The sequence below is a fragment of the Microcebus murinus genome, chromosome 15 (assembly GCF_040939455.1).
Source record: "Microcebus murinus isolate Inina chromosome 15, M.murinus_Inina_mat1.0, whole genome shotgun sequence".
Taxonomy (NCBI): Eukaryota; Metazoa; Chordata; class Mammalia; order Primates; family Cheirogaleidae; genus Microcebus; species Microcebus murinus.
The window spans coordinates 34,864,382-34,891,849 of record NC_134118.1 but is presented as its reverse complement, the minus strand read 5'-3'; the positions used below and the strand labels follow the sequence as shown (position 1 = coordinate 34,891,849).

At 40.1% G+C, this 27,468-nt stretch overlaps 1 protein-coding gene and 1 long non-coding RNA gene across 2 annotated transcripts; one reads left to right on the top strand and one right to left on the bottom strand.

The window, feature by feature from the left end:
- Positions 1–13,783: 13,783 nt before the first annotated feature.
- On the bottom strand, positions 13,784–16,556 carry LOC109729238 (uncharacterized). The gene is made up of 2 exons (XR_002221230.2): positions 16,026–16,556; positions 13,784–14,108 (listed from the first exon to the last, which is right to left on the bottom strand). It is a non-coding gene; the product is annotated as an uncharacterized LOC109729238 (long non-coding RNA).
- A 1,603-nt stretch (positions 16,557–18,159) lies between these two features.
- On the top strand, positions 18,160–26,945 carry LRAT (lecithin retinol acyltransferase). The gene is made up of 2 exons (XM_012783638.3): positions 18,160–18,993; positions 23,088–26,945. The coding sequence occupies exons 1-2, from the start codon at positions 18,454–18,456 to the stop codon at positions 23,238–23,240; spliced, it is 693 nt and encodes a 230-aa protein (XP_012639092.2). The 5' UTR covers positions 18,160–18,453; the 3' UTR covers positions 23,241–26,945.
- Positions 26,946–27,468: the final 523 nt, after the last annotated feature.

The following is a 27,468-nucleotide window of genomic DNA, read 5'->3' as shown; positions in this document are numbered from 1 at the left end:
TGTTGGTGCAACTAATCGGGATATGTATTTTACATCCATAATAATTATTTGTTTTTATACAACTTTGCATATTTTAGTTATACTCATTTTTCCCATATTATTATATAAGAAATTAACAAAAACAATGTTTAAAATACCATGCGTAAAGGAAAATATATTGTTGCTAGACAATACATCTACACTACATCCCGGCATTTCAGCCACCTTTCCCTTTTCATTTAATTTTCCCATTTCTGCCTCTTCTCCTTTCACAGATCCACATCTTGATCACAGTACTCTGTTTCAAGCTGCCTTATTCAGAACTGATATTTTCTGAACTATTTTTCATTCATAAGCACATACAAGCATACTCACGTATATAAAATGATCCACTTGGATATACTGTTATATGTGTGCATATGTGCATGTATTTTTTTCCCATGCTCTAAGTGCAGTGAGCACTGAACAGAAGGCACACTATAGCTTTGTCTATGGTCATTAGTACATCTTCCTGTGGCTACTTTTATGAGCCCTCTACTGAGATATTCTGACTTCAGTATATACTTTGTGGTATCCAGTGTAGTCTATGAGCAAAGGATAATACTTTTTGAAGCAAAAAGTTTTAGAGGAAAAAAATTCATCCTGATACGACTCTCATGTAGACTTCTTATTTTCTATGATCAATTTTATGTCCTGGCAAACAATTTTGAATTCTAAGGCTGACAGAATTCTAAGACTAGTGACGGTGCTACAACCATAGCAAAGAAAAAGGAAAGATGTTTCTGTATGCCAAAATCCAAGTTTTACCATGGCTTAATACTTCTTCAAACCAATTGTCAGTGAAACCGTGGATAAAAATCAATTTAGGCGTGGTGGAATCCCATTGCTAATATGAGGGCATTGTTAGCATTACTGCCATTTGGAAGGACTGACCAGTATCTGTGAGGAAGGTGTCTGGAAGAAACTATGGCTAGATGCTAATCAGGACTTTATTAAGAGGGATTGCCAATAGACAGCCCTGGACACACATGTCCATAAGGCCCACACTATACCTGTCCTGTCAAATGCTCTTCAGTAAAGCTGCCATTGTTGGGGACATGCTTTTTGCTTCCTATCCATGATATATATCTACTTAAAATGCCTTCCAACTCTTGAAGGACCCCTGTGGTGTTAGACTGGAGGCATTAGAATCAACTCATGGTTTTTAATAAATAGAGATAGACACGGAAATAGACATAAATGAACATGTGTATGTGTGCATGTATGTGTGTGTTCATATATACACGTATATATCATAAAGCTATTTCCTACTTCTGTCTGCTGAGAAGGCCTAGAAGCAATGATATTCCAACAGTAATTAATTAACAAACCATTGTACCCCAGTAGCAGTAAACACATCATGACACCCCAACAGCAATGAACACACCAAGTGCCCAGGTTTTTATTTCTAAATACCATTCTACAATAAGAAAAACAAGGGCTACATGGGGAAATGGCTGACTATAGGATTGGGGTTGTGAAAGAAGAAGATGAGCCTGGAACATTTTGTGGTGGCAACAAATAAAGAACAGCTGAAAGAACAGCAGGGACAAATCAAAAGAATGCATAGGTCAGCCTGAAAGAACTCCCCACAGGACAAATTTGGAACAATTTGGTCATCAAAATAAATAAAATATGAATGGATTATAATCCATTGAATAAAATAATACATTGAAATCCACAACAATAATAATAAGCAGGTGAGAATGTAAAGCCTTTCCTTATGATGGAAATCGAATTCATTACTGTGGAAAGAATGCATAAAATAAAATAATTGCCATTTGGCAATCATCATAATGATAACTGATTCAGACAAGAATCATTAGTGAATGCTAAAACCAATGGTAGAAAATTGGAGGGGTATCAGGATATTTACATAGTCTAAGAATTGCCCCTAAGAAATGTATTTAATTACAAAAGGAAAATAGTAACTTTACAATGGGTAAACCTGGCAAGCATACTTTAACCAACAGATGAACATCATGATCACTATTGTCACTTGCACCTATGATCACTTGTACCCTAAAACCACCAGGAACATACTTGCAGTTGAACAAGCTGAGTTTGCTAATTGTCACAGTGAAGGAGAAAACAGATCATTGAAAACCAAGGGGCATTTCACCCAGAAGGTGCTAGACTGGACTTGTGATGGGATTTGGGCTTATGTTAAGTAATTGGGGGAGGGTGGCGAGTGTTTAAGGAAGTGATTCTGGATTGGATGCTGTCAGGAAGCCAGGGTAATTCTATGGTTGGGTATCTTATTAAAATCTTATGTAAAAGGAAGGACGACCAGACTGAAGCTAGAGCTATAATTGGTGAAGAAGCCACTGGCATACATATTAGCCAGGATAGAGGGAGGTTTAGCTGTTGGTATGATGATGACAATGTTCATGGTTTTGTCTATGTTCAGACATGATAATGAATGGTCTTGTCACAAGGTCACAGAGTGGCCTTGACTGATTGCTCTGGTCAAACAAAACAGACCTTGACTGGTGTTCTGGTAAATAGTTTATGTTCAACAGAAGAGCTCCAAGGCCCAGCTGTGAGTGCCAGCATATCTCCTAGCAGCACCAAGGCCTCACTGGTGGTGTCCTCAGATCCCAGATGTCAGAGACAAATCAACATCGCTTGCCTACTGATAAGGCATGTTAAAAGGAAACACCACCACTCCTGTGGCATTCCTGCCAAAAATTCATAACCTGAATCTAATCAGGAGGAAACATCAGACAAACAAATTGATGGGTATTCTATAAAATAGCATGCCTGTATTCCTCCAAATGTCAATGTCATGGAAGAAAGACAGACTGAGGAATTGTTCTAAATTAAAGGAGATTAGCAAGATACAATAACTGACTGCAATGCATGATTTAGAATTTTCTTTTGCTATAAAGGACATTACTGGGATAATAGACACCTTCTGAATAAGCCTGTAGATTAGATCATTGTATACATGTTAATTTTCTGATTTTCATAATTATACTGTGATATGTAAGAGAATGCTTTTACTTTTAGGAAACACATATTGAAGAATTTAGGGGCGAAAGGGCATCATATCTGTAACTTACTATCAAACAGTTCAGAAAAAATGTATATATGTGTGTACACACACAGGAAGAATAAAGCAAGATTTGGAAAATCTGGGTGAAGAATGTATAGGAATTTTTCATACAATTTTTGTAAATGTTCTGGAAGTCTGTAATTATGTCAAAATTTAAAGTGAAAAATAATGTCCTCCTCTTCCCATTTGCCAGGTGCTTTTCTTTTTTGGGTAACGATTTACTGGGTGCATTCAACCTTGCTCTTTGATTCATTGCATTCCTGAGTAAAATATCTATTTATATTCATACTTATATCTAAATATCATATCTTGATTTTATGGTCATGATAAGGCTGACTTGTGGGGTTTCCTTGGAGGTGGATATGTCCTTTAGCAGTTCCTGCATTTGGTAAACATTTGTTATAATTCATCTTTTCTTTTCTGGCCTCTGTAGGTATGAATTTCCAGGAACATGTACATTAAACTTTATTTTGAAAAATCCCCTTGGTGGTAGGGGCACTGCATCACTGAGAAGTGAGTCCCAGGTAAGCATCTAAGCATTGAACATTTTCTATTCTGTGTCTTTTTCCATATGTTGTTTATTCAGTCTGCTATCAGCACAGTCTATAAAACATGACCTTAAGGATATGCAGTATACCATAGAGTTCTTGGCTCATAATGAGAAAGAAAATAGGAGTGATATCTTTTTGGATAACTTCTTAGTGAAACATTGTTTTCATTTTAATGAGTGTTGTTTTAGAGGATTTGAAGATCACAGAGCAAGAGAGAAAACTTAGCACCTTCACATTTAAGTTCACACATTTACATTTTTTATTTAAATATAAATTCATATATGACTTAAGTTTAAAGCTAAAGAGTATTTGGTATTCCGTAGATTAAGGGGAGCCATTATTTGAGACAAAGAAAGTTATTATCTTATTGTATGGTCTAGAACCATCTGAAGCCAGATACTATGGAATTGGGTTTAAATATACCTGGGTAATCCTAAGAAAGAAGTAAAAAAAGTCATTTGAGCTCAGTCCATTGTATGACTTAGCCTCAAAGTTTGCCTTTTTCAAAAAAAAAAACAAAAAACCTGTGCTATATTTAGACATTTGTAATGATAATTGACTATGTAATTTTTAATAAATGCATAGTTTACAGTATCTTATTTAGTGGGAATATCTCTCAGGTGCTCATGTATGTGTGTGGAGTCTTACCATCCGAACTCCACCATCAACCTCACTGCACCCATTACCTTGGGGCAATGACCAGAGGTTTGACAAAATTGTAAAAACCAACCCCCGTAACAGAATCAAGGGGTGCTTATTAGAATGAAGATTCTGGCTGCACTCCAGACCTTCTCGACTGGAAGCTTTGGATGTGCAGCCCAGGAATCTGCTTTTTAAATAAACTCCCTAAAGTGATTCCTATACATCCAATGTATGAAAAACATTCTCAGTAGAACTTATCTGAAACAAAATTTTTAAAAATGAATGTACTTTATACTCCTCCATATCTATCATATTTTTCCACATCATATACTTAATCATTACCTCAAATTAAACACATAAGAAACTGTTGAAATAATTTTATTCAATCAAGAGCTTCCTTAGAGGACAGAACTACATAAATTATCCTCATTTCAGCTCCTTTGCAGTTCTGATCTCAATTCAATATTTGAGTCATCTAAAGATCATGAAGTCATTAGTCTTTTGGAGAAGAAGAGAGGTGTAAGGTTGATGAAAACAGCTCACATTCTGCAGCCATGCTTCTTGTCTAAGCTACAGGCATCATTGATGAAATTAAAATTAGGGTGAATCATAAGCAGAAAATGACATCATCTCAGTTCTTTTATATGTTCAATTTACTTAGATGTTTAACTGTTTATTTTACCCTATTTGTCATCCTTAGTTTCCTCATTTTCTTACAACTGGTACATTCCTGTACACACAGCATTTCTAATTCAGGTACCACCTCTTTTTGGCATACATTAAAATTTTTTTTCAGTTTTTTTCCTTCTAGAATTTACCTACCAAATACTTTATTTTACTTGTAACTCTGTTCCCTTAGTATGTTTTTGAAATTTACTTATTGTCACCATATCAAATAAAATCTCATTTATCCACGTTGTTTTAATGGGAGTCACTTTTTAAAAATGTGTGGCCTGAAAAGTAATAACTCTAATAGAATACTGTAAGCACTCTGTAATGTTCTGTTTATTTTGTGCATCGGGGCAAAGCACTGAGACAAATGGCACTGGACTTCCAGATAAAAGATGTTCCTGATTCAAAGTCATTAGTAGATGAATAGAAGAACTTCAGCTTTAGGAAACTTATTGTTTCTTAAGACAACTGCAAAACTGAATTGCTGGTAAAAGGATACAGAAAATATGCAGTCTAAGTAGATAGCAGCTTGGTAGACCAAATACCAGCATTAACAATGTGATCATTGGGGAGTGGAAGGGAATAGGCAATTTTTAACAAATATAGACCTATAAACACCAAATAAATAACATATGAGACAAGAAGATTGGTATGTACATCCTGTAGACATTTGATGAAGATGTTCTTTTTTCTGTAAAGCATATATTTTAAAAGTTTGATAAACTGTGATTTGTTTAATATATTCACTTTTTAAGTATCTCTGATACTCATATCCAAGCTGGGTTATTATTACCCTCATTTGTTTAAGAGTATGTTACTCTTCCTTTTAAATGTGTAGACATCATATTACCTACTATAAGCAATTTGCACACATAAGCTTATATATTAAGTTCAGGGTTAAAGAAGCAATCTAACAATTACTTATGCAATTTTAACACATTCATAGTATTCTCATACTGACTGAATTTGGAAAAATAGAAAACCCTGAATATTTCAGTTTTCTCAGTAGCAAAGAGGTTAAAAAAATGAATGGTACAGTGACCTAATACTTTGAGCTCAAATTAAGTTCAAAGTTTGCTATAAAATTATTTTTGCATGTTAGTCCATGGGACAACATTTAACCACTTTTAATTAACTACAAATATTTTCTGTTCTACAGAAAGTACTATGGTAATGATATCACTGTAATTTTATGGAATAAAAATGTGATTAAGAATTTTAATGAATGACTCTGATGGGCCTGATTTTACCTTGTGTCTACCATTAATATGATTCTTTCACCAGCTCCCCACTATACCTCTAATTTAATACTAAAGATTGATATCAGTAAAGGAGGGCCTGTGGTTACTTAACAAATGAAAAAAAAAAAAAAAAAGATCAAGCTCCTGGGAACATATATTATGTAAAATTTACTACAAATAAATGCTCTGAATAGGAATAGAACCCAAAATTCCTTTTGCATTGGGATTTGTAACATAAGCAGATGAACTACTATTGCTGCTCTGTCGGTTTATTAGACACTAATAACTTCCATGAATTCCCTGGTCACATCCAACCTTGGGGCATCTGTGTAGATTGGTAGATGATGTTACCAACTGGTTAGGGGTTTGGGACTTATTTCTTCAGAATCTACAAGTACAAACTAAAGTGGGTGGGAACAAACTCTTTTAGACTCTCACTTCTAAACATTTCTAGAGCTACACTTCTTGTCTCCGGACTCTGTTCCTGTCTCAAAGGAACAAGTCCTTTCTCTTCCCCAGCTCTGACTCTCTCATATGTAGTTTGATCCCATGGCTTCCCATGGGATGGGAAGTCCCCTCCTCTGGGACTGACTTCCATCAGTTATGCAATTTTTTTTTTTTTTTGCTATCTATTTTTCTTCACCTCTGATTTTTCTTTCATGTATAAATATCCTCATGTTTTTCCCCATTTAAAACAAACAAACAAAAAGCAAATAAACAAACAAACAAAAAAAACCTCTTCCATTTGATCCTCTCTCATTTTTTTTTTTACTGCAAAACTTTGAAATGATTGAATATTTTTTGCCCAGCTCTTCCCTTTGCCTAACTCTACCCTTGGCAGTTAGACATGCATGGGAATACTTCAACATTGGTACTTCCCTTATTGCCTAATCAGTCTCTTGACCCTCTTGCTAACTCCACTACTTTTGACACAACTGAGCATGCCTCTCCTACTAAGATTTTGTTCAGCCCAGCCGTCTCCTACCTCTCGTTCCTTCTCAAACACCTTGATTGGCTCCCGGTGCGGCCTTCCGTGTATGCAGATCTCTATCCGGTGCCTTCTCATGCCATTCTGTGTGTTGTCCCTGGGTAGGTTTGTTTATTTCAAAGTATTATAGTACAACCCAGACACTCTGACTCTCAAATCTTGATCTCGTGGCTGGACTTCTCTCCAGAGATCTATTTCATCTATTTATCCGTCTACTTAACTTCCCTACTTGAAAAACCATAGACTCTTGAAACTCCACATGTCCAAGATTGAACTAATTTGTTTGTCCCTCCCATAAACCTGTCCCTTCTCTCCTACCTCCCTCATCTGGGGGAAAGGTTTCACTGTTTGTCCAGTTTCTCTGATAAGGAACTTCACAAGTCATCCCTGGTCTCACTTCATTCCTCTTATTGCTCCTGCCACCACCACTATACCCACTTGGTCACCAGATCATGTCAGTTTGCCTCCAAATAAATATCTTTAACTTTTTTATATGCCCCTACATCTCATTTTCCACCACCTTAGTTTTATCCCTTCTTGTCTCTTCCTCGGACTACTATCCATCTCTGCTCCAGAGTTGTCTTGGATCATACCATTCCATTCTTGAATGCCGGTCACATCTGTCTACTGCCTACAGAACAAAGCCTAAGCTGCCATCATGGCATGGGAGGCCCTTGACAACCTGAACCCACGCACTTCCCAGTGGGGCTCTGACCTCTGCTCTTAGAGAAGTATGTACCTTATATTCTGGTTGAGCTGGGCTATTTCAATCTTGTCTTTGTTCATGCTGTCTCCTTGGCCTGGCCTCTTGGTACCCACCTTCCTCCACCTGTGTACCTAGCAAACTCCGACCCCTCAGGGTACTGCCTAGGTACTGATCCTTCTCTCACTTTCCCTGCGAATTCCTTGTGAATTAATTGTTCACCTTGAGCACATGCTGCTTTTTGAGCACATGACACTGAATTGTGAAAGTTTATTTAGGTCTGTTTCTTCCCTACCAGGCTGTATATTCCATTAGGGAGGGGACTGCATCTCATTCATTGTTGTATTTCTGAATGCCTACACGGAATTTGAGACTAAAAGTTCAATAAATACTTGGGAAGTGGATTCGAGATTAGAATTCTCCTATCCCCATTGACAGAATTTCCTACCACCCTGTAAGTCTTTGTCACCTTTTGCAAATTTTCATGAGAGTTTCAGGACAGTGATTAGATTGCTGTCTGTGTTCCAGAAGAAAAATACCATATAGGCATCATTTCTTGAGTTCTTACTAGGTATTGCTCTTAAGTAATAGATGAATATTAATTCATTTAATCCTTTCAACAACCTTATGAGGTAGGCATCACCTTTATCAACATCCTCATTTTAAGGAGAAAATAACAGACTAGAGGAGGTTAAGTAACTTGCCCAAGGTTACAAAGCTAGGAAGCAGGAGAGCCAGGATTTAAATGCAGGCATTTTGGCTACAGAGTAAACATTCTTAACAATCACCCCATCCTGTTTCCATTTGTACTGTGCTCTTGCAGCCTACCCCTTTGTCTTAATTATTTGGAAGCAACAAACATAAACCTTCAGGAATATTATAATATAGAATATTTTAATCTACTTGGCTATATAAGTATGGGGATGTTTTATTGATATAATTTTTGATGTATAATTTGTAATTTTAAAGTAATTAAATAAAATATAAATTATAATATGACTTGTTTTAAAATTGTATAAGTTCAACATTTGGCTAAGGGGAAAGACTAAAATGTATTGCTTTGGTCTTTCTCAAAGAAGTGTAGACTTTTAGAGTCAAAAGGGACTTTGAACATCACTCAGAAAATTGACTCTTTACTCAAGGTAATACAGCCTAAAATTTTAAAAAGAAATAATTTTGGAATGTTAGCCAACAGATTTAAGATTTTTAACTAATCCGGCCGGGCGCTGTGGCTCACGCCTGTAATCCTAGCTCTTGGGAGGCCGAGGCGGGCGGATTGCTCAAGGTCAGGAGTTCAAAACCAGCCTGAGCAAGAGCGAGACCCCGTCTCTACTATAAATAGAAAGAAATTAATTGGCCAACTGATATATATATAAAAAATTAGCTGGGCATGGTGGCGCATGCCTGTAGTCCCAGCTACTCGGGAGGCTGAGGCAGGAGGATCACTCGAGCCCAGGAGTTTGAGGTTGCTGTGAGCTAGGCTGACGCCACGGCACTCACTCTAGCCTGGACAACAAAGTGAGACTCTGTCTCAAAAAAAAAAAAAAAAAAAAAAAAAAAGATTTTTAACTAATCTAAATAAGTGTAACTTATAAATATAATTGTTAAATGAAATTGTAAGTAGGAGTTTTATTGAATGTCCACTGAACTCAGAACACTTATGAATATGTTGTTTTACTCGAGGAAGATGCATTTCTAAACAATATTGCTGATAAGTTCACATTTTTGGTCAAGCACATTATTAAAATAGCTTCTTGGCAATAAATCTTCTTTTATAATATCAATAATTACTTTTTCTTTAGTTACTTATTCTTCCTAAATTTGGTTTTCTGAAAAAAGTAAATCTCTGCTAGACATTCTACATTGGAGGATTCATCAACAAGTAGAGAGAAATCTTCAAGATTTCTATCATTTAATCTATGAAGCAAATATTAAAGCAAAAATATAAAACAGTGAAATCTGTTTTATATTTTCTGTATATATATTTTCTATGTAATCTGTGAAGCAAATATTAAAGCAAAAAAAATATAAAACTGTGAAATCACTGTTTTAATCACAATTATGCCTCACTTTATTTTATTTTTTGACACAGAGTCTCACTCTGTTGCCCAGGCTAGAGTGAGTGCCATGGCGTCAGCCTAGCTCACAGCAACCTCAAACTCCTGGGCTCAAGCAATCCTCCTGCCTCAGCCTCCCGAGTAGCTGGGACTACAGGCATGCGCTACCATGCCCGGCTAATTTTTTCTATATATATTAGTTGGCCAATTAATTTCTTTCTATTTATAGTAGAGATGGGGTCTTGCTCTTGCTCAGGCTGGTTTTAAACTCCTGACCTCGAGCAATCCACCTGCCTCGGCCTCCCAGAGTGCTAGAATTATAGGTGTGAGCCTCCGCGCCCGGCCAAGCCTCACTTTATTTTTAAAGATGAAAAATAGAAATTGTTATTGGAAAACCAAGTGGTGCAGCCCTAAGAGACATATAAGAAAATCCAGTCCCTTTCTAAAGAAGTAGAAACAAAAACAGGAGAAACCATAATTTAAGGAAACAGGGAGTTTGGACTTTGTCATCTTATATTTGGCTTTGCAGTGAGGTGTGCAGAATGGCCATCTATAGCTATCACTAGATTGAATTCTAGAAAGTTCGGTGGAGAGACTAAGAGAGCCACGATCAGGGAAGGAATGGATACTGTCACCTTTGCTGTAGATGAGTGATCCAGGGCATGAAGAATTTAACCAGTTTACTTAGAATCACGATGTAGGTTGTGACAATATTCTGGGTATTATAGGACTGAAAGTAGGAAATCTAATAACAATGTTGAGGATGTCTAAGTCTAGCTAATCCTGTGGGCCTAGTTCTAGGACCACCTCCCTATTGGTAAGCACCTGCTAAGTCTGGCCCGGCACTGTGTGGTTCCTAGCACCGGTTTGGTTACTAATGGATGAGCCTAGTGATCTAAGAGACCTCAGGCCACCCTCATGCTGACCAGGAGCCCCAGTCCCCAGGTTCTAGTTTATTTAGGACTGATTTTCTGGATGCCATAAGGCTCCCAAGGATTACAGCCAGTGGGAATAATATACTTAGAGGTTATCATCAAAAAAATAAGAGTCCTCCCTTCTAGACTCCTATCCCCTGGAATTAAATAATAGAGACAAAAGAATGACAGATGGAAAAAGAAAAAGTATAATATAGGTTACAACATGAAATAATTATGACCAAAGGGCAAATATTCCTTTTATTCCTTTTGAAAGTCAAACTATTTGAACATTAACATTACTGTGATTTCTGATTTAAACTCCTATGTAAATGAAAACAATTGTACATATTTTTAATTTATCTTTAAATAAAAGACTTACTGAATTTATTTTCTTTTTTAATCCTGTGTGATCCAGTTTCAGTTCCATTCACATTCTTTACACATAAAGTCTAGGTGTTAATATAATGAAAATAACCTTATGTAATCTGACTTAGAAGGCAAGCCACTGTAGAGGGAAACCAGAATAAAAATATGTGTATTTAATTCAAGCATGCAGTTTTTGCCTACAGAGGCGAACACAGGCAGCTTGGTTCTTAAGTAGAGCGCTACCCGCTTGGAGGTCTCCCAATTATGAAGTCTGAGACAAAAATCCAATTTTCCGTTTTTATAGATGCTTGAGGTATTTGAGTATGAATTAGCTATAGTTGAACTACTTTGAATTTTGTTTTAGCATGGAGTAAGATAAGAGTAAATATAACTACAAAATACCAGAATAATACACTGACCTCCCTTCAAATTAACTTTAGAAATTAAAAAGACACACTATTTTTTTCAAAACATGTCAATAATATATATTACTATAAGTCACTGATGAGACAGTATGATCATTTCAAATTTCTGTGTGATTGAAGATATTATCAAAAGAGCCATTGATTTTCAACACCAACTGCTGCCAAACGCCTGCTCAGTTTTTTTTCTCTTTTTTATGTAATTACTGCATTACTGGACTATAAGTGACTTCTATCTTACTCTGAAAACAGTTATTGTGGATCCTATTTAGGTTTTCCGAGTACTGGACAGTGATTTATCTTCTATTTTTTTTTTTTCTGAGACAGAGTCTCGCTTTGTTGCCCAGGCTAGAATGAATGCCATGGCGTCAGCCTAGCTCACAGCAAACTCAAACTCTTGGGCTCAAGCGATCCTCCTGCCTCAGCCTCCCAAGTAGCTGGGACTACAGGCATGCGCCACCATGCCTGGCTAATTTTTTCTATATATATATATTAGTTGGCCAATTAATTTCTATTTATAGTAGAGATGGGGTGTCGCTCTTGTTCAGGCTGGTTTCGAACTCCTGACCTCGAGTGATCCACCCGCCTTGGCCTCCCAGAGTGCTAGGATTACAGGCGTGAGCCACCGCGCCCAGCCGATTTATCTTCTTTTTCTTGTAATTACTCCCTGGAAAATTCACCAACAGTTAAGACTCTCCAAAGGGCTCTAGTAGTTTGATTTTCATAGATTTGTTCACCACGAACACTTGGAGGAGTTAAGATACCATCTCATTCTAGCCTAGCACACGGCACAGCAGGACAATGGACAGACGAGGACTGTCAGGCCTCAAGGGTGTCAGCGACCTCACACATTATCAGATATGAGTATCTAAAGTGAAGCCTGATATTAAGAGAGAAAGTGCTGCATTCAGTTACCTGTCATTATATCTTTAGAATGTCTACCCATTTAAAAAGGATTTTGAAATATAATTAATAGCATGGCATTTATCACTGTTCCTATTACTTATTATTACTGGTGTTTGCCACTGCTGCTCTATTTAGGGATAGTGATGCCCAATTTCTCTGTACATTTCCTTTCTGAATGCAGTGGCACTGGAGTTGTCTTTTGAATATGTAGCCAAAGGCTATGGTCACATTTGCCTTTGTTAACAATCCCACATTATCCAATATCTATATTTACTGTTGCCTCCATAATGATAAATTAGAATCAAAAGGAAACAAGATGAATTTATAAAGTAGTTGCTATATCTATTCCAACTTACTACTAAGTAACATGGCTTGCCATTTATTATTTATATTTTAAAGCGAAATGTGCTTTATGTTTTGTGAGTGTCACAAAACCTTTAGTCATTCCTAGGTATTTTATCATTCTAAAATGAACGTTTGGGGTGTTTTGTATCTTGTGGAAGGCTTTTTTTTTTTCAAAAAAAAAAAAAACAATGACAGGTTTTAATCTGTTTTTATGAATTATTAAATATAAACCACTTCATTGCTGGCGAGCAGGCAGAGCAGCAGGGCTCTGGGAGAGCTCCCAGTCCCCTGAGTGTGACCCCTGTGTGCCTGCTGCCTACTGATTGTGTCCTCAGGTCTCCACGTTTCCTTCAACTCCAAAGCCCCGACTTGCCTACTTTCTACTCACCCCTGTGCCTCTGTGCCAGTCTTCAGAAAGGGTCTGTGAGCTAAAGTATGCCCTCTGTCTACACTGCATTCTTGAATGACTGCGCCGTCAAAGCAGAAATGGAAAAGCTCCCCTGCCTTACTTTGTTCCTCTGAAGGATAATACAAATATTATAGAGGCTTCATTGCATGGGGCATTTCCGTACACTGCTGCAATATATTAGATCTGTTTAATCCTCGAAATAGCCATCTGAACTATTATTCCCATTATATTATAAAAAGACAGAATTGAGGCTCAGAGGTGACAAGTGACTCCTCTGAATTTATTTAGCCATAAATTGCACCTCCAGGCCTTCAACCCTGGGTTTCTGTCTTTCCGTCTCCTTTCTCATCGTCACAGCTGCCTCAACCTGTTGTTAATTTTAGATTGAGCTGTATTCCTTTGGGTCATGTTTCTTCATAATCTAAATGTAAATTCTTTGTTTTGTTCAGTGTTCTTATTTTATGGTTAACAAACAACAACAACATGACTAACTGAAGCTGCAGGCTTTAATCTTTCTAAAACAATAGGAGAGAGAGAGGTCCTCACTAATAAGGTGCCAGCCACCAGGAAGGAAGCCGGGAAAGTCTCCTCCCAGGGGGTAACTGATTCCTATTGGCATAACACTCCATGTGGCACTGAGTTAGGAGGCTCCACAAAAAAAGTGTCTGCTCTTTTTCCTCTGCTGCCAGAAGAAAGTTCACAAAAGCCTTTGTTCTTCCCACACCCTTGGAGTGAGCTTGTTCCTGTCCCTGTTTTTGTCCAGGGGAATCAGTGCCGAGCATCTGTAAACGAACTGAAGGTAGATGGATAGCTCTGAAAAAAATTAAACAAATTTTAACATTATCATTATTTATAAGCCCAGTGATTTAGTAGTCTAAAAAAAATCCACAAACAACAAGAATTTTAGAATATGCAATTTACAAAACCAAATTTAGCAGGCTTAGAACTCAGGGAAAAGAAGATCTCAGAGATAAGAAAGCTGGGACGCTGGTTCTGCTCCTGACTCTGTGCCTGGGGTAAGACATTGAAGTTCCCCACCCCAGATTCATGTGTCCAAGGAGGGTGCAGGACTCTGTGGCCACTCCAGTGCAGGAGGCTTCCTGGTGAGGGACACTGTTAACCAGAACCTTAACCAGCCCTTTCTCACTATCCCAGTAAAATTGCTCATGTTAGAAATTGGACCTTATGGCACAAGGGAAGTGGGGAAATTACATCCAAACTACAAAGAAACGGTGTGGGATCTAAGCTTAGGGTTAGGTATTTTGCCAAACCTCCAGGGCTGGGCATAGCACCTGCCATGTAGCAGGTTTTCAATAAATAATGATGGGTACTTAGTCTGATGGAAGGTCAGGCCTTCCCCAGTGATGGTTAAGGACCTGGGGGGTGGGGACAAAAGACACCTGTGATTGAGACCAGATCCACACATTAGCACAGTGACCAAACAAAGTTATAAGCCTCAGTTACTTCTTGTGTAAAATGGAGATACTACTTCATGAGGTTATGAAGATTAAATGAGAAAATGCTTAGTTCATTGAGCACATAGAAAGCATCCAATAAACATTAGCTATTATTATTACTAATGTTATTTATGATCATATCTTCCACTCCAGAGGCTTCTCTGAGAAGCAGGAAGACTCCAGAGTCAAGAAGCCCGTGGGTGGGAAGTCTGTTTGCTTTCTAGGGCCTCAGGCTTCTGCTGGCTCTGCACTGATCCTGTACTAGTTCTTGCGGGCAGAAACTCCCCTGGAACCTGCCATGCGGTTGAAGTAGAGGGTCTGCAGAAGAGGCCTGGAAGTTAGGTGGGCTCATAGAGTCCCAATCTCAGCCTTTTCTGTGCTGAGACCCAGAGGGGTCTTGGCTTGTGCTACTGGGAGAAATGGGCTCCAGCCCCAGTCCAGCAGTTGGGAGGGCGCTGCTGGGGCAGATCCACAGGTGGGGCACTAGCTGTCATTCGTTCTTCTGCAGGCAATTAGGGAGAGGGTGGCCAAGGTGAGGGTTGACTGCTCAGCGCAGTCTATATATGTGGACCAGGAAAATCTAGGCTCTTTGTAAATCTCCCTGCCAGACCTGGCAACCCATTCCCATGTATATATTTAAGGCACGTTTGCACATGGAACCTTATCATTGCAGCCGCCTTTCTTACTATCTAGGGAGGGAGAGGTCTTTCTAGCAACTGTCTCCTTATGACAGTTTCTAGTTTCGGAGAACTTTCCAATGTTGCATTTCTCTGGGGCCTTTCCACCTATCAGTGATAATCTTCCCTTTGTTTAACTAAAATTGATGCAGGCAGGAAAGTATGAGTGGCCTATGAGGGTGTGAACATATTTTTTTATGAAATGTGTCTCTAGGGAGCCATCAAAAACTGACCACTCAGCCACAGAAATATAAGCTATTTTGAGAACGTCAAGAAGTTGCCTTTTGCAAGATAAGTTTGCGATGATCCTTGACCAGGGCAAGCAGTCCAGCAACAAGAGGTCATTCCACAAGACATTTTCTCAGCTGAAAAGCTGCCTCCTTGTCGCTAACCTCTCCTGACGAGGTTTGGGAGACTAGAAATCAGAAAAATTAAGACGTCCCACTGCCTCCTTCTGGGAGCCAGAAGCCGAATTCCCAGTGGGCCGAGCAGGGGACAGGGCTGCTTTCGGGCAGTTCCTCTGAGAAAAATAAAAGTGACTGAATGGCATAACATTCGGGCTTGCAAATAGGGATTTATCAGAGGCAAATAATAACCTTCAAGAAACCGGGGACGCTCCCCATCCGCATTCATTTCCAAGGCGGCCGGACATCTGCATCTCGAGCAACACACGCAGATTCAGGTCTCGTGTCGCCCTCGCTTTCTTTTTGAAGTGACTCCTTTTCTGAAGAAGGCGGCCAGAAAACTGACCTCCCCCCCACCCCAGAGAGAGAGAAAGTAAAAAAAAAAAAATCAAATACAAATCAGCTCGGCGCTGCCCGTTCTCTTCCAAAAACGCGGTGCGTGTGGATGCAGCTGTTGAGTGATTCCGCCTTGATATTTTTGGCTCTAAAAGAGTTCTCCGTGGAGCCGTGCAGCTATTCTCCTCGCTTTTGTCTTCCGCAAGCTCCCCAGGTGGAGACAGTCCCAGGTACAAGCCGCCTTGGCGACACCAGGGGTGGACGGAATCGCTCACCGGCCCGTCCCCTCTGATCCCCCGCCGTTGGGCCAGCGAGGGGCCAGAGGCTCGGAGCGGCGCTCCCCGCGGCACCGGAGCGGTCCGCGCGCGGGTTCGCCCTCGGGGCCGCGGCGCCGCGCACCGGTCTGCATCCGACTCGGAATCATTTCCGCAGACTCCCCGGCTCCAAAGAAGCGCGCTGAGCTGGCGTGCTGCTAGGCGCTAACAAGCACCCTTGTGCGGAGGAGTTTGGTTACTTTCAGCAAGTCGCTTGCTGCCTTGCCGCTTTTCTGTAAATTTCGGGGGTAAGACCGGGAAAACAAAATGCGAAAAAAAAAAAAAATCTCCACGTCCACTACCGTCTCTCCTCTTCCCCACCTTCCTCTTTCCATCCGTTCGTGGGAGCTTGTCCTCTCCGCTGGGACTACCGTGTGATGCGCGGTCGCTTGTGAAATGAACAAAAGTCGTCGCCCAGCGGGACGACGGGGACAGGTCGGGGACTGCAGCCTGGGCGGGGGTGGGCGCGGAGCCCCCTCCCGCCTCGCCTGCTCTCCGCGGCCCCCTCCGTTTCCCAGGTAAGATGAATGTGCCTTCATCCATCGCCCGCAGAGAATGCGCTCTCCCAGGCGAGCAGGGAGTCTGCTCCCGGATGGAGCCTCCTAGCCCCGAGCTGGGCGGCTTTGTGGAGCCGTCCGAGACCCCCCACTCCGGCTTTGTCCGCGGCCTGTAATCATTTGCATAAGGATGGACAAGCGCGGGACTCGGCGCGGCCGCTGGCCTCGAGCGGGGCCCGGAGCGGGGGCGCAGCTGCAGCTCCCCGGCCGCCCTCGGGGATGCAGGGGGCGTGTGTGGGGGCCGCAGGCTCAGGGGCAGGGAACCCAGTGCCCCATCCAAGTGTTCTGCCTCCTTTGGTCATCTCCGGGCTGTTGCGCTTAAAAAAAAAAAAAGAAAAAGAAAAAGAGAAAAGAAAAGAAAAAAAGAAAAGAAGCGGCAATGTTTTGGTGGGTTAGGCGAAGCTGGATGCCTGTGATCCTGCAGCCGGGGAAATAGACTCGACACAAATCCCGCTTTCCCGGGGGACGTTGGAGCCGCGCCGTTTTTGTCATGCTGACCGTTGGGACGCGCAACCGCCACAGGTGCCTCGGCGCGCGGAGGGACCTCGGGCTCGATCGCCCGCACGCGGCCCCGCACGACCCCGCCCGGGCGCCCGCGGGAAGCCTGGGGGAGAAAAGGGACATCCGCAGAGAAAAGAATCCGCAGGCTTACGAGGCGCGCACACTTCGCAGAGTCAATGCAGTCTCTTCAGTAAGCCGAGGTCTCGGGATAGTCGTCCCTTCAGAGGGAGGTCGCCCTACTCAGACATCTCGCGGGCGCGGACATTCCAACAAAAATGACCCCAAAGTGCCAGGAACGCGCCCCAGTCCCAACAGGTGCAGGACGTTTCGCGCGGGCACGCCTTGGGCCTCTACCCTCCCGAATCGGCCGCTTCCAGGCCGGAAGTGCTTAGGTTTCCCGTGCGAGAGGGAGCCGGCCGCGGGAAGGGACCCCGGCGCGGAACCGGAGCCTGGCGTCGGCCCGCCCCTTCCAAGGAGAGCGCGGTCCCGGCCCTCCCCGCTGCGAACCCGGCTCGCCGCCGGCGCCCAATCAGTGCGCTCGCCGGGTCTGTGACGGCGTTCGGCCCCGCCCCCTCGACGGCCATAAAAGGCCGCGGCGAAGGTGGCACTTCTGAGCACCGCGCTCGGCCCCAGGTGTGCTCCTTCGTCTGCTCCCTGCGGCACCGCTCGCGGTGTTGTTCCCGCGGCCAGCCACCGGTTCCTTGTCCTCCTCACTCCCCATTGCGGGTTGGCTGAGCCAGTCTCCAGGCTTCTCCTTCTTTTCCTTCCTCTTTCCTCGGCGGCCGCAGTACCTCGCGCTGTAGCCCACCTGGCCTGCAGGTGAGCAGCGGCACAGCGCCCCTGTCTGGCGAGCTCACCCTGCTCGTGCCAGAGCGGCGGGGGCTCCCCTCCAAGGCTCCCCCTTCCCACAGGATGAAGAACCCGATGCTGGAGGTGGTGTCCCTACTCCTGGAGAAGCTGCTCCTCATCGCCAGCTTCAAGCTCTTCAGTTTGGGCTCTCCCAGCGAAGACAAAGGGAGGAACAGATTCTATGAGATCAGCTCTTTCCTCCGAGGCGACGTGCTGGAGGTGCCCCGGACCCATCTGACCCACTATGGCATCTACCTGGGCGATAACCGTGTCGCCCACCTGATGCCCGACATCCTGTTGGCCCTGACGGACGACAAGGGGCGCACGCAGAAGGTGGTCTCCAACAAGCGCCTCATCCTGGGCGTCCTTGTCAAAGTGGCCAGCATCCGCGTGGACACAGTGGAGGACTTCGCCTACGGAGCCAACATCCTGGTCAATCACCTGGACGAGTCCCTCAAGAAGAAGGCGCTGCTCAACGAGGAGGTGGCGCGTAGGGCTGAGAAGCGGATAGGCTTAACTTCCTACAGCCTACTGTGGGACAACTGCGAGCACTTCGTGACCTACTGCAGATACGGCACTCCGGTCAGCCCCCAGGCCGACAAGGTATGACGCGTGACTCGCAGGGAGGTGGGATGCCCCCTCCCATCCCTGAGCTTTTCTCTTCCCTGGAAGCCGGGATCTTCCTGGATACCTCCCCCACCCTTCCACACCATTCCTAGAGTTCTAGATTAAGTACGGAAAGCTCCGGTGTTCCTAAGGGACGCTAAATAAATAAATAAATGACTATGTGCCTTGCAGAATATCTCGAAATGAGCAGTAAAAGGGTGTGGCAGTACAGGACCGCTTACGGAGATTCCAGAGAGCTGCCCAGTTATTGCTGCAGAAGTCATCAGGGTGTCCACCCACAATAGTTCAAATGACAAAGGGCAAGTGACTGGGGGGCCCAGAGTCATAGGAAATCCGTTGTCCTATATTTGCAACTTTTCCCAAGAATTTCAATTGGAAGGAAGGTGTCTAGAGTTCAAATTTTTTTTTTTTTTTTTTTTTTTTTTTTGAGACAGAGTCTCACTCTGTTGCCCAGGCTAGAGTGAGTGCCATGGCATCAGCCTAGCTCACAGCAACCTCAAACTCCTGGGCTCAAGCAATCCTCCTGCCTCAGCCTCCCAAGTAGCTGGGACTACAGGCATGCGCCACCATGCCCGGCTAATTTTTTCTATATATATTAGTTGGCCAATTAATTTTTCTATTTATAGTAGAGACGGGGTCTCGCTCTTGCTCAGGTTGGTTTCGAACTCCTGAACTCAAAGGATCCGCCCGGCTCGGCCTCCCAGAGAGCTAGGATTACAGGCGTGAGCCACCGCGCCCGGCTAGAGTTCAAAATTTAATCCACAACAATAAAGAAGTATGCAGTTTTCTCCCTTTGTATGCTGCACAGTGAATTTCCTTTGCTTAAATATAAATTATCAAAATTACCAGTAAGAGGGACTCCCTGGTAAATCCCTATTCCTGTGCCTGCACTTCAGAGACGTCTTTTGCTTGGTATTCTGAATTCTTTCTGGGTTTGGGTTTAATCTGCATCTAGACTTCCTTATTGCTAAGTATTCTTTTACACATTAGCCCTAAAGTTAGATTAGATTGTTTATGGGTTGCCCAGAGATCAAAACAATTGATTTTTCAAGAAGAGCTATTAAATGTTGGAGGGTAATTTTTATGAGTACTTTGAAAAAACAGCATTAGAATTTAAGATTAATAAAATAGCCACAAATCCAGAGGGGACAAATGGATTTTTATTTCCTTTTAAAACCTCTTAGCTTTTAAAGACAGTTAACATTTTAAGCCTGCAACTTCATTTGCAATTGGAAGCTTTCTCAGCCTTCACTGCACTTGTTAAAGACAGTAATTGTTAATGTTTACTTTTCCTAATGGAAACCTGGGTAATCACATAGTGAGCTTTTAGTGTTACTAGTCATGTTTAGATATTTTTTGGACCAAGAGAATTTGAGTCCATGTAACCAATTTTTAATTGCTCCATATCTTGACTAGTTTTTTGACCAATTTGGGAAAATCTTTTTCTCTCCTCTGTGGCAGAGCATGGCAGTATTTTGCTTTTATACTTTGGTATATGAAACTCCTGGTAGATTTTATAGAGCCACAACAGACTCAATCTAGGAATTCTTTTCCAAGTAAAATAAAAATACAGTTAGAGCACTGTGCAATGATTCAAGAATCAGAACTCCAGTCCAGGCCTGTTTAGAAATGAACTTCACCACATTTACAAACACTGGCTCCAAAAGTGTACAAAAGGAAACACGTCAGATTTACTTAGGAACCAAGCAAATCATTTCTCTAAGGAAAAACAGTATTTCTATCTGGTAATTAGGAGTAACTGTTTCATGGAACACATATAGCACTGTATTATACATTTCTACAGAAAAACAGTCAAAGCATTTTTTTAAGGTAGTAAAATATTTAATCTGCATAAATAACTAGTTGGAGTAGTTTTTCATCTTTGGAAACTTTGTCGGGTTTTACAGAAGTAGAGGAGTTTTAATTGCTGTTGCTGCATAGCACCTCTTGTGAAACTGAGTTTTTGTCTTCACTTTGAATGGTTTAACAAACAATTTGGCCACAGAGTAGATTTCCCGGGAAAAAAATCCTTATCCCAAATTTTCTAATTCTAAGGACTGTTTTTTGAACATGCCTTGAGAGAAGTAGGTCATTAATAGTGAAGGAGGACTGGTTTCTACTTTTTAGAAACATAAGGAATTATTTGACTCTGGGTCTGATTGTTGAGTTCTCCATATATACAACTATTATCAACTTAACATGAGAGTTGCAAAGTTGTCTCTTGAATTCAAGTTTATAAAAACTCTCAAGAATGCTTTCCCTCAAAAACACTGTAATTAGTTTGAAAATGAACTGGAAAAGAACATTTACTTCTTTGTGGTAATACTCTGCAAGTTTGGAAATCATAAAATTATGGGATTTTTATATTGCTATGGACAATCAGTATTTTATAAACTAAAAATCCCTTTAGCTAGCCATTATTATTCCTCATGCTTTTTTCTATTATAATTTTTTTTTTTTTTTTACTTTACTAATACTGCTTTTTCATGGCCCCAAATAATTGCAAATACTCCTTTATTTTCTGGGGAATTAGTGCTCAGGGGAAAGTGTCCCTACATACTTCTCCATACCTTCTAGAAATTTCCTACCTTTAAACACCACTAAAGATGCCTTCTGGGCTGACAGCAATGGGAACAGGAACAGGACATTATTAACTATAAATTATTGGGGAAAAGGTGAAACAAGTATAACTGTATCTACAACTCACTTACCTTAATATCATATCTTCCATTATTTGCCAAGCTCCTCTTTTTCACTGTCCTGAAAACTTTGTTGGGTTTGATCCTCACCACTTTCAGATAGAGTAATTCTTACTCAATGCCTTGTTAGTTTAGTAAAAAGAGAAAATCATATGTTTGACCTATAAGCACGCCAACATCTGTATAACAGGATGTTTCAAAGCTGTTTAGATATTGTGTGACTGGACAGAGACAATCATACTCTCAAGGTGGTATATTAAAATATATTGAACTTGTTCATTCTACCTATTAAGAATTTGGAAACCCAGCTGTCTGGTACTATGTAAGTCACTATAGAAAACCCTAAAAGCACATACAATGCCATGTCTAGACAAAGAGCCTAAAATAAGTACAAATAGCAAAACTCATATAAAAATGGCAGTTAATTGCTAAATTCTGGCACAGACAGTGCTATGACAGAGATAATTGTTGACAGATGTAGTATTAATAATAATCATTGTAATACCTCACATTTATACAGTGCATAGAAGAATACAGAGTAGTTTAGCATAAAACATCTCATTTGTTCTCCATAACAACCTCGGTATTCCCAAGGAAGAGGAGAAGAGGGTAGTCTGGAAGGTTAAAGTGACTTACCCGACATCACACAGCCAATAAGAGGTGGAGCCAGAATTCAAACATAAGCCATTACTTCTAAATAAAATTATTTTTCTAAGGAAAAAAATTTATGCATATTAGAAGAATGTATTCCTCAGGTATAAAGACCATATTTAATTTATCTGTATTTCTAGCAGCTAATTATATGCCACATAATTAATGATGAATTTAATTTATTTAGGCAAGGAATGGGAGATGACAACAAAATTAGATTTCCTATGCCTTTAAATTTTGAGACTTATACGAAATTTATCATTGGTATCACCAAATTTTAGAATGGTGAATTGGAAGAATTAAATCTCCCTCTGAATAGGCCATATGCCATTCTTTTTACTCAAGATTAAAGACATCCTTGCTCATATAATTTTAGAATATGTTATTGTTATTGATAGGCAGTGTAATGTTGTTTTTAACCTTTAATCCTGAATGATTTTATGTGGTTATATTTTCTATGGTTTTCTATAAAATGCTATATTTACAAATGGCAACTGCCATTATTTACTCAATTGTCTAATAGATCATTTCAGCCACTGTAGGATGTGGGATCAAGAAACTAGACTGTTAGCATCATAAATATTTTCAGAGGTCATAAGGGAATTTCTAATTCTTCTGGTAGACAAAAAATAGCTGGGGATCCTGTTTTGTTATTTGGTTATATGTGGTTCTTCTTGGGTTTAGCTACCTTTCCTAATATTCTTAAATTTTATTTTCCAGTTTTGTGAGAATGTGAAGATCATTATTCGTGATCAGAGAAGTGTTCTTGCTTCAGCAGTCTTGGGATTGGCATCTATAGTCTGTATGGGCCTGGCATCATATACTACTCTTCCTGCAATTTTTATTCCATTCTGCTTATGGATGGCTGGCTAACTTCATATCCCCACATCAGTGTGTATCCTGTTTATAAATATGTTTATATTTATAGAGCACCAATCAGTATAAAAGCATTGTTGAGAAAAATGTGACCTACAACACTGTGTTCTGGATAAAAATGTGATAAGAATCACACTAAGTGCTTACTGTGTAAGCCCAAGAACAAAGGCTTTCTGAATCTTCTCAGGCAGTTCTGTTTTAAAGTACTGTCCAAACCTTGGAAACAGGATAGCTTGTGATAGAATTCAGCAATACAAGAAAACCAGCCCCTAAGATGGTGGCCACAGGAGATTATGTTTTGTCTTGTTTTTTTCCCTCCTGTAGTCACTGATATTCTGTTAGGCTGAACTTGAAGATTGGAAGACTTATTGAATGAGATCACTAACTTTATTGTAAATTTATTCTGTTTCATTGAAAAACATATTAAACTGAAAGTATTTCCTTCCCTCATTCAGATGAGAACATGTTTTATGATTGCTCAAAAAAAAAGCTCACAATCTGTTTTTTTTATGTATTATATGTAATCCTAAGTCAAGAATGTTTTATTTTCATTACTTGAAACCAATATTAGCAAAGTTCAATTTTAATTACGTAGTAACTGACCAGAAAGTGTAGAAATCTGTGTTTTCCTGTAAAAAATAGCTACTATAGCATCATTTGAACAATATGGTTTGGCTTTACTTACTATGAAGCCTGGAATTCATTATGTTTTCTCCTTTTATGTGCCACTGTGGTTACTTCAGATCACTCTGAGAGTTAAATGTACATAGGATTAAAGTAATTGGTGTATTTGGGGTGTGTATGTGTGTCAAAGAAGTATACAGATATCCATATACACAAAGCCTGAGACAAATTGTTGATTGCTTCATTATCATACTAGTGTGGTTATTATAGAGCATCAGTAGAGGTATGAATATAAAAGTAAGTCCACTCTATTTTCTTATGTCTTTGAATTTGTAGTATTAATTTGCATAGATGTCATCAGATGGATTATCTTTAAAAGCATTTACTATTATACTGTGAAGTTTTTAAAAGCTCTCAGATTTGTTTTCTAGTCACTTTTCTCCGTGTCATTTCTAATTAAAGCTTATGTCCTTAAAAGAATGTCACAGCAGTATATAAAACCCAAAAAAGTAGGACCAAAGGAAATTAGTGTTTGAAATAATTTTTAAGTGTCTTAGTACTGCCAGTCATGTAAGTTTATTTCAGTGAGACAGTTACAATATCAGAGTTGAGATGAAGCAGTGTTAAAACAAGCATTCAAGCACTTTTGCAAAATTACCATATTCTAAAAATGAAGCCACAGGCTAGACTTGCATTTCAGGTATTAAAATTGCTTTCTTAACTCTCAAGAATCACAAAATAATGAATCATATTATGAGTGGTAGGGGTAGGGTGGGGTTAACCTGTCAGTGATCCAATGAGAATAAATTTCAAAAGCACATTTTAGGTTAAATGATATGCCCACAACATATTCAGCTGGAATTTAATAATTAAACTTTAGATAATTTTAATGTTAAATACTTAAAACATTAAATGCAACACCACAGAATATTTGTGTTGTATGGGCCTATTCCAACCACTTAAAATTATCTTAAGTATTTATACATAAAAAACAATCACTATGAGAACCATTGTTAGTGGTTTTTTCACTTACTGTTTAAGTAACCCTTATAGCAATAGTTTAAATAAATTCATTTCTTAAAAATATAGTGTCCTCATAAATAATTAACACCCTTTTTGCAAACTTTAATATTGCAGGCAGCAAAATCTACTGTCTGAAATTAAATCTATGTTCAAAGATAATGATCCCTCATTAAATGCCAAGGAAGTTCTTAAGGTTAGAATTAACGTGATTAGCCTTGACTCACTTCATTAAAGCAAGATTCACTTCCTCATTCATTTGAGTGCTCATTATATGCCAGGCACTGATCTGTTGCAATTTCATGGTCTAGAATTAATATTATTATTTTTTAACTAGCTATAATAGGGTGTATATAGTGTTATGGGACATATAGGGGAAGGAGCAATTAAATCTGCAGGAAGAGTGAGAGAAATCTATATTCAGGACATGATGCCAGCATTAAGCTCAGAAATAGTGTGAGCTGAACACTGATGTGTTCAACTGCTTATGGGGAGAGGGAACTGGAAGAAAGGTTTTATTTATTAAATGTTCCACAATACTAGAATTGTTGAACTTCTTAGGAGACAAGGAGTGTTTCCATTTGTTTTGTTGTGCTCTGTTTGGTTAGTTGCTTAACAAGGTAGCATAAGAAGCACATCTTCCCGATTGTGGCTATGGAAGAAACCCTGAGCCATTAATGTGTTTCCTAACTTGAGGCAGTTCATAAATTTCTCTAGGCTTCATCCATTAAGGTTCATCTTTATGATCCTTATATTTCTATTGTAACATGTAAAATAATAAGCAAGTAGTGTCTGATGAAGCTGTTTCTGGCTCATTTTGCTCTTTGCCACAGATGAAGGCCAAATAGAACTAGTAGGGGCTAAGACGAATCAATGCAAGTGTAAAGTACCAGGCAGGTGTGAGGGATGAAACGATGAATGAGGCATGGACCTTGTCCTCAAAGTTTATGGCCTACTAGACATACTGTATGAAGACTTCAGGTGACTGAAATCCAGATAGAGCCGACTGAAGGCACAGAAAGAGGTTAGTTTTAACTGATGAGGCCAAAATTATAGGGACCATGTACCAAGACCTGTCAAAGGTATGTGGATATTTTCCAGGAGACAGATTTGGGGCAGGACATTCCATGCATTGGGAACAGCATGAGCAAGTGTGTGCCAACAGCCTGCAACATGCCCAGCATGTGGCTGTGATGACTGGAAGCATGAAACCGCACAGGGCATTCAGGCAAGTGCAAGTGATTCAGGGGCTAGAGCACAGCAAGAGTGCTGGGAAAAAATGTCAGAAAAGGAAAACAGTGGTCTTGTGTAGATTAAGATTTCTGGGCTTCATGAACAGGCAGTGGAAATTTGGAGTTCAGAAGGGTAACTTCCAAAAGTATGGAAGAAGGATGGGGGCATGGGGCAAGACTGGACAAAGGGACCTATTAAGATACTAGCTAAGGGCCTCAATCTCTCAAATCCCTGTAATTGTGAGGGTGGAGAGCAAACATGTCAAGGAAGAGTCAGCAGACTTTAGCAAAATCCTTTTATTTGACTCATGAATAACTCTTGGTTAGGGAAGAGTCATGCACCTTTCTTGCCTGCCAGAAAGTTGGTTCCTGCAACATAAATTTAACTTGATGACTATGTGTATATTGTATACTCCTGATTTTGCTCAGATAGATGTGTTTCCTTCTAAGGACAAGCATGTAAGCATTGATTTGTTGTTTAAAATTTTTTAATTTTCAGAATATAGATATATTTCTTATTTTTTCCACTTTATTTCATACTATTAATGGCAAATATCAAAAAGATTTTCCAGTAACATCAAGTTATAGCAATGGCAAAAGTCTTGTTGTAGCTGAGAAACATAAGAAATGGTTGCTAATCTTTGTTTTATATGATATAGTTAGAGAGTTTTACCCAACCTAGATCTATCAGCTAAACTAATTTTATATTTGGTACACATGCATGTCAAATAAAATCTGTTTTACATACTGTTCTCTCTTGTCTTTGAATTTTAAATACATAAATGTAGATCACAAATATTTTTGGGGCATAGTAGCCTAAGGAATTTTGCCTCTTCAAGCTTCCTTTACTGAACATAGTTTTATATATTTGAAATTAAAATTTTATGTGGATCTGCCTCCAGACTGATATGATCTATGTTATCTACCTCTTGAAGCCTACCCTGATTATGTAGGAATGGGTTCTGTGTCATATTAAACAACAAATTTCTTGTCTACGCTACAAAATTAAGCAACAACAACAACAAATAATTAGAGCCATGGCATGAACTCTAAACAGTTGACCCTTCAACAATATGGATTTGAAATGCATGAGTACACTTATACACAGATTCACTGACTGAAAATAAGGTATTACTGGGATGTGAAACCCTAGTATACAAAGGGCCAACTCTTCCTATATACATGGTTCTGCAGTGCATACTGCAGGGCTTAAGTATGTGCAGATTTGAGTGTACTCAGGGTCCTAGAACTGATCCCCCATGGACACTAAGGGACAACTGTAACCAAGGTTGTAATGTCACCAAGGCAGCCTGCAGCTTTACTTTGGCCGCAGTGGAGTGGGGATGGGT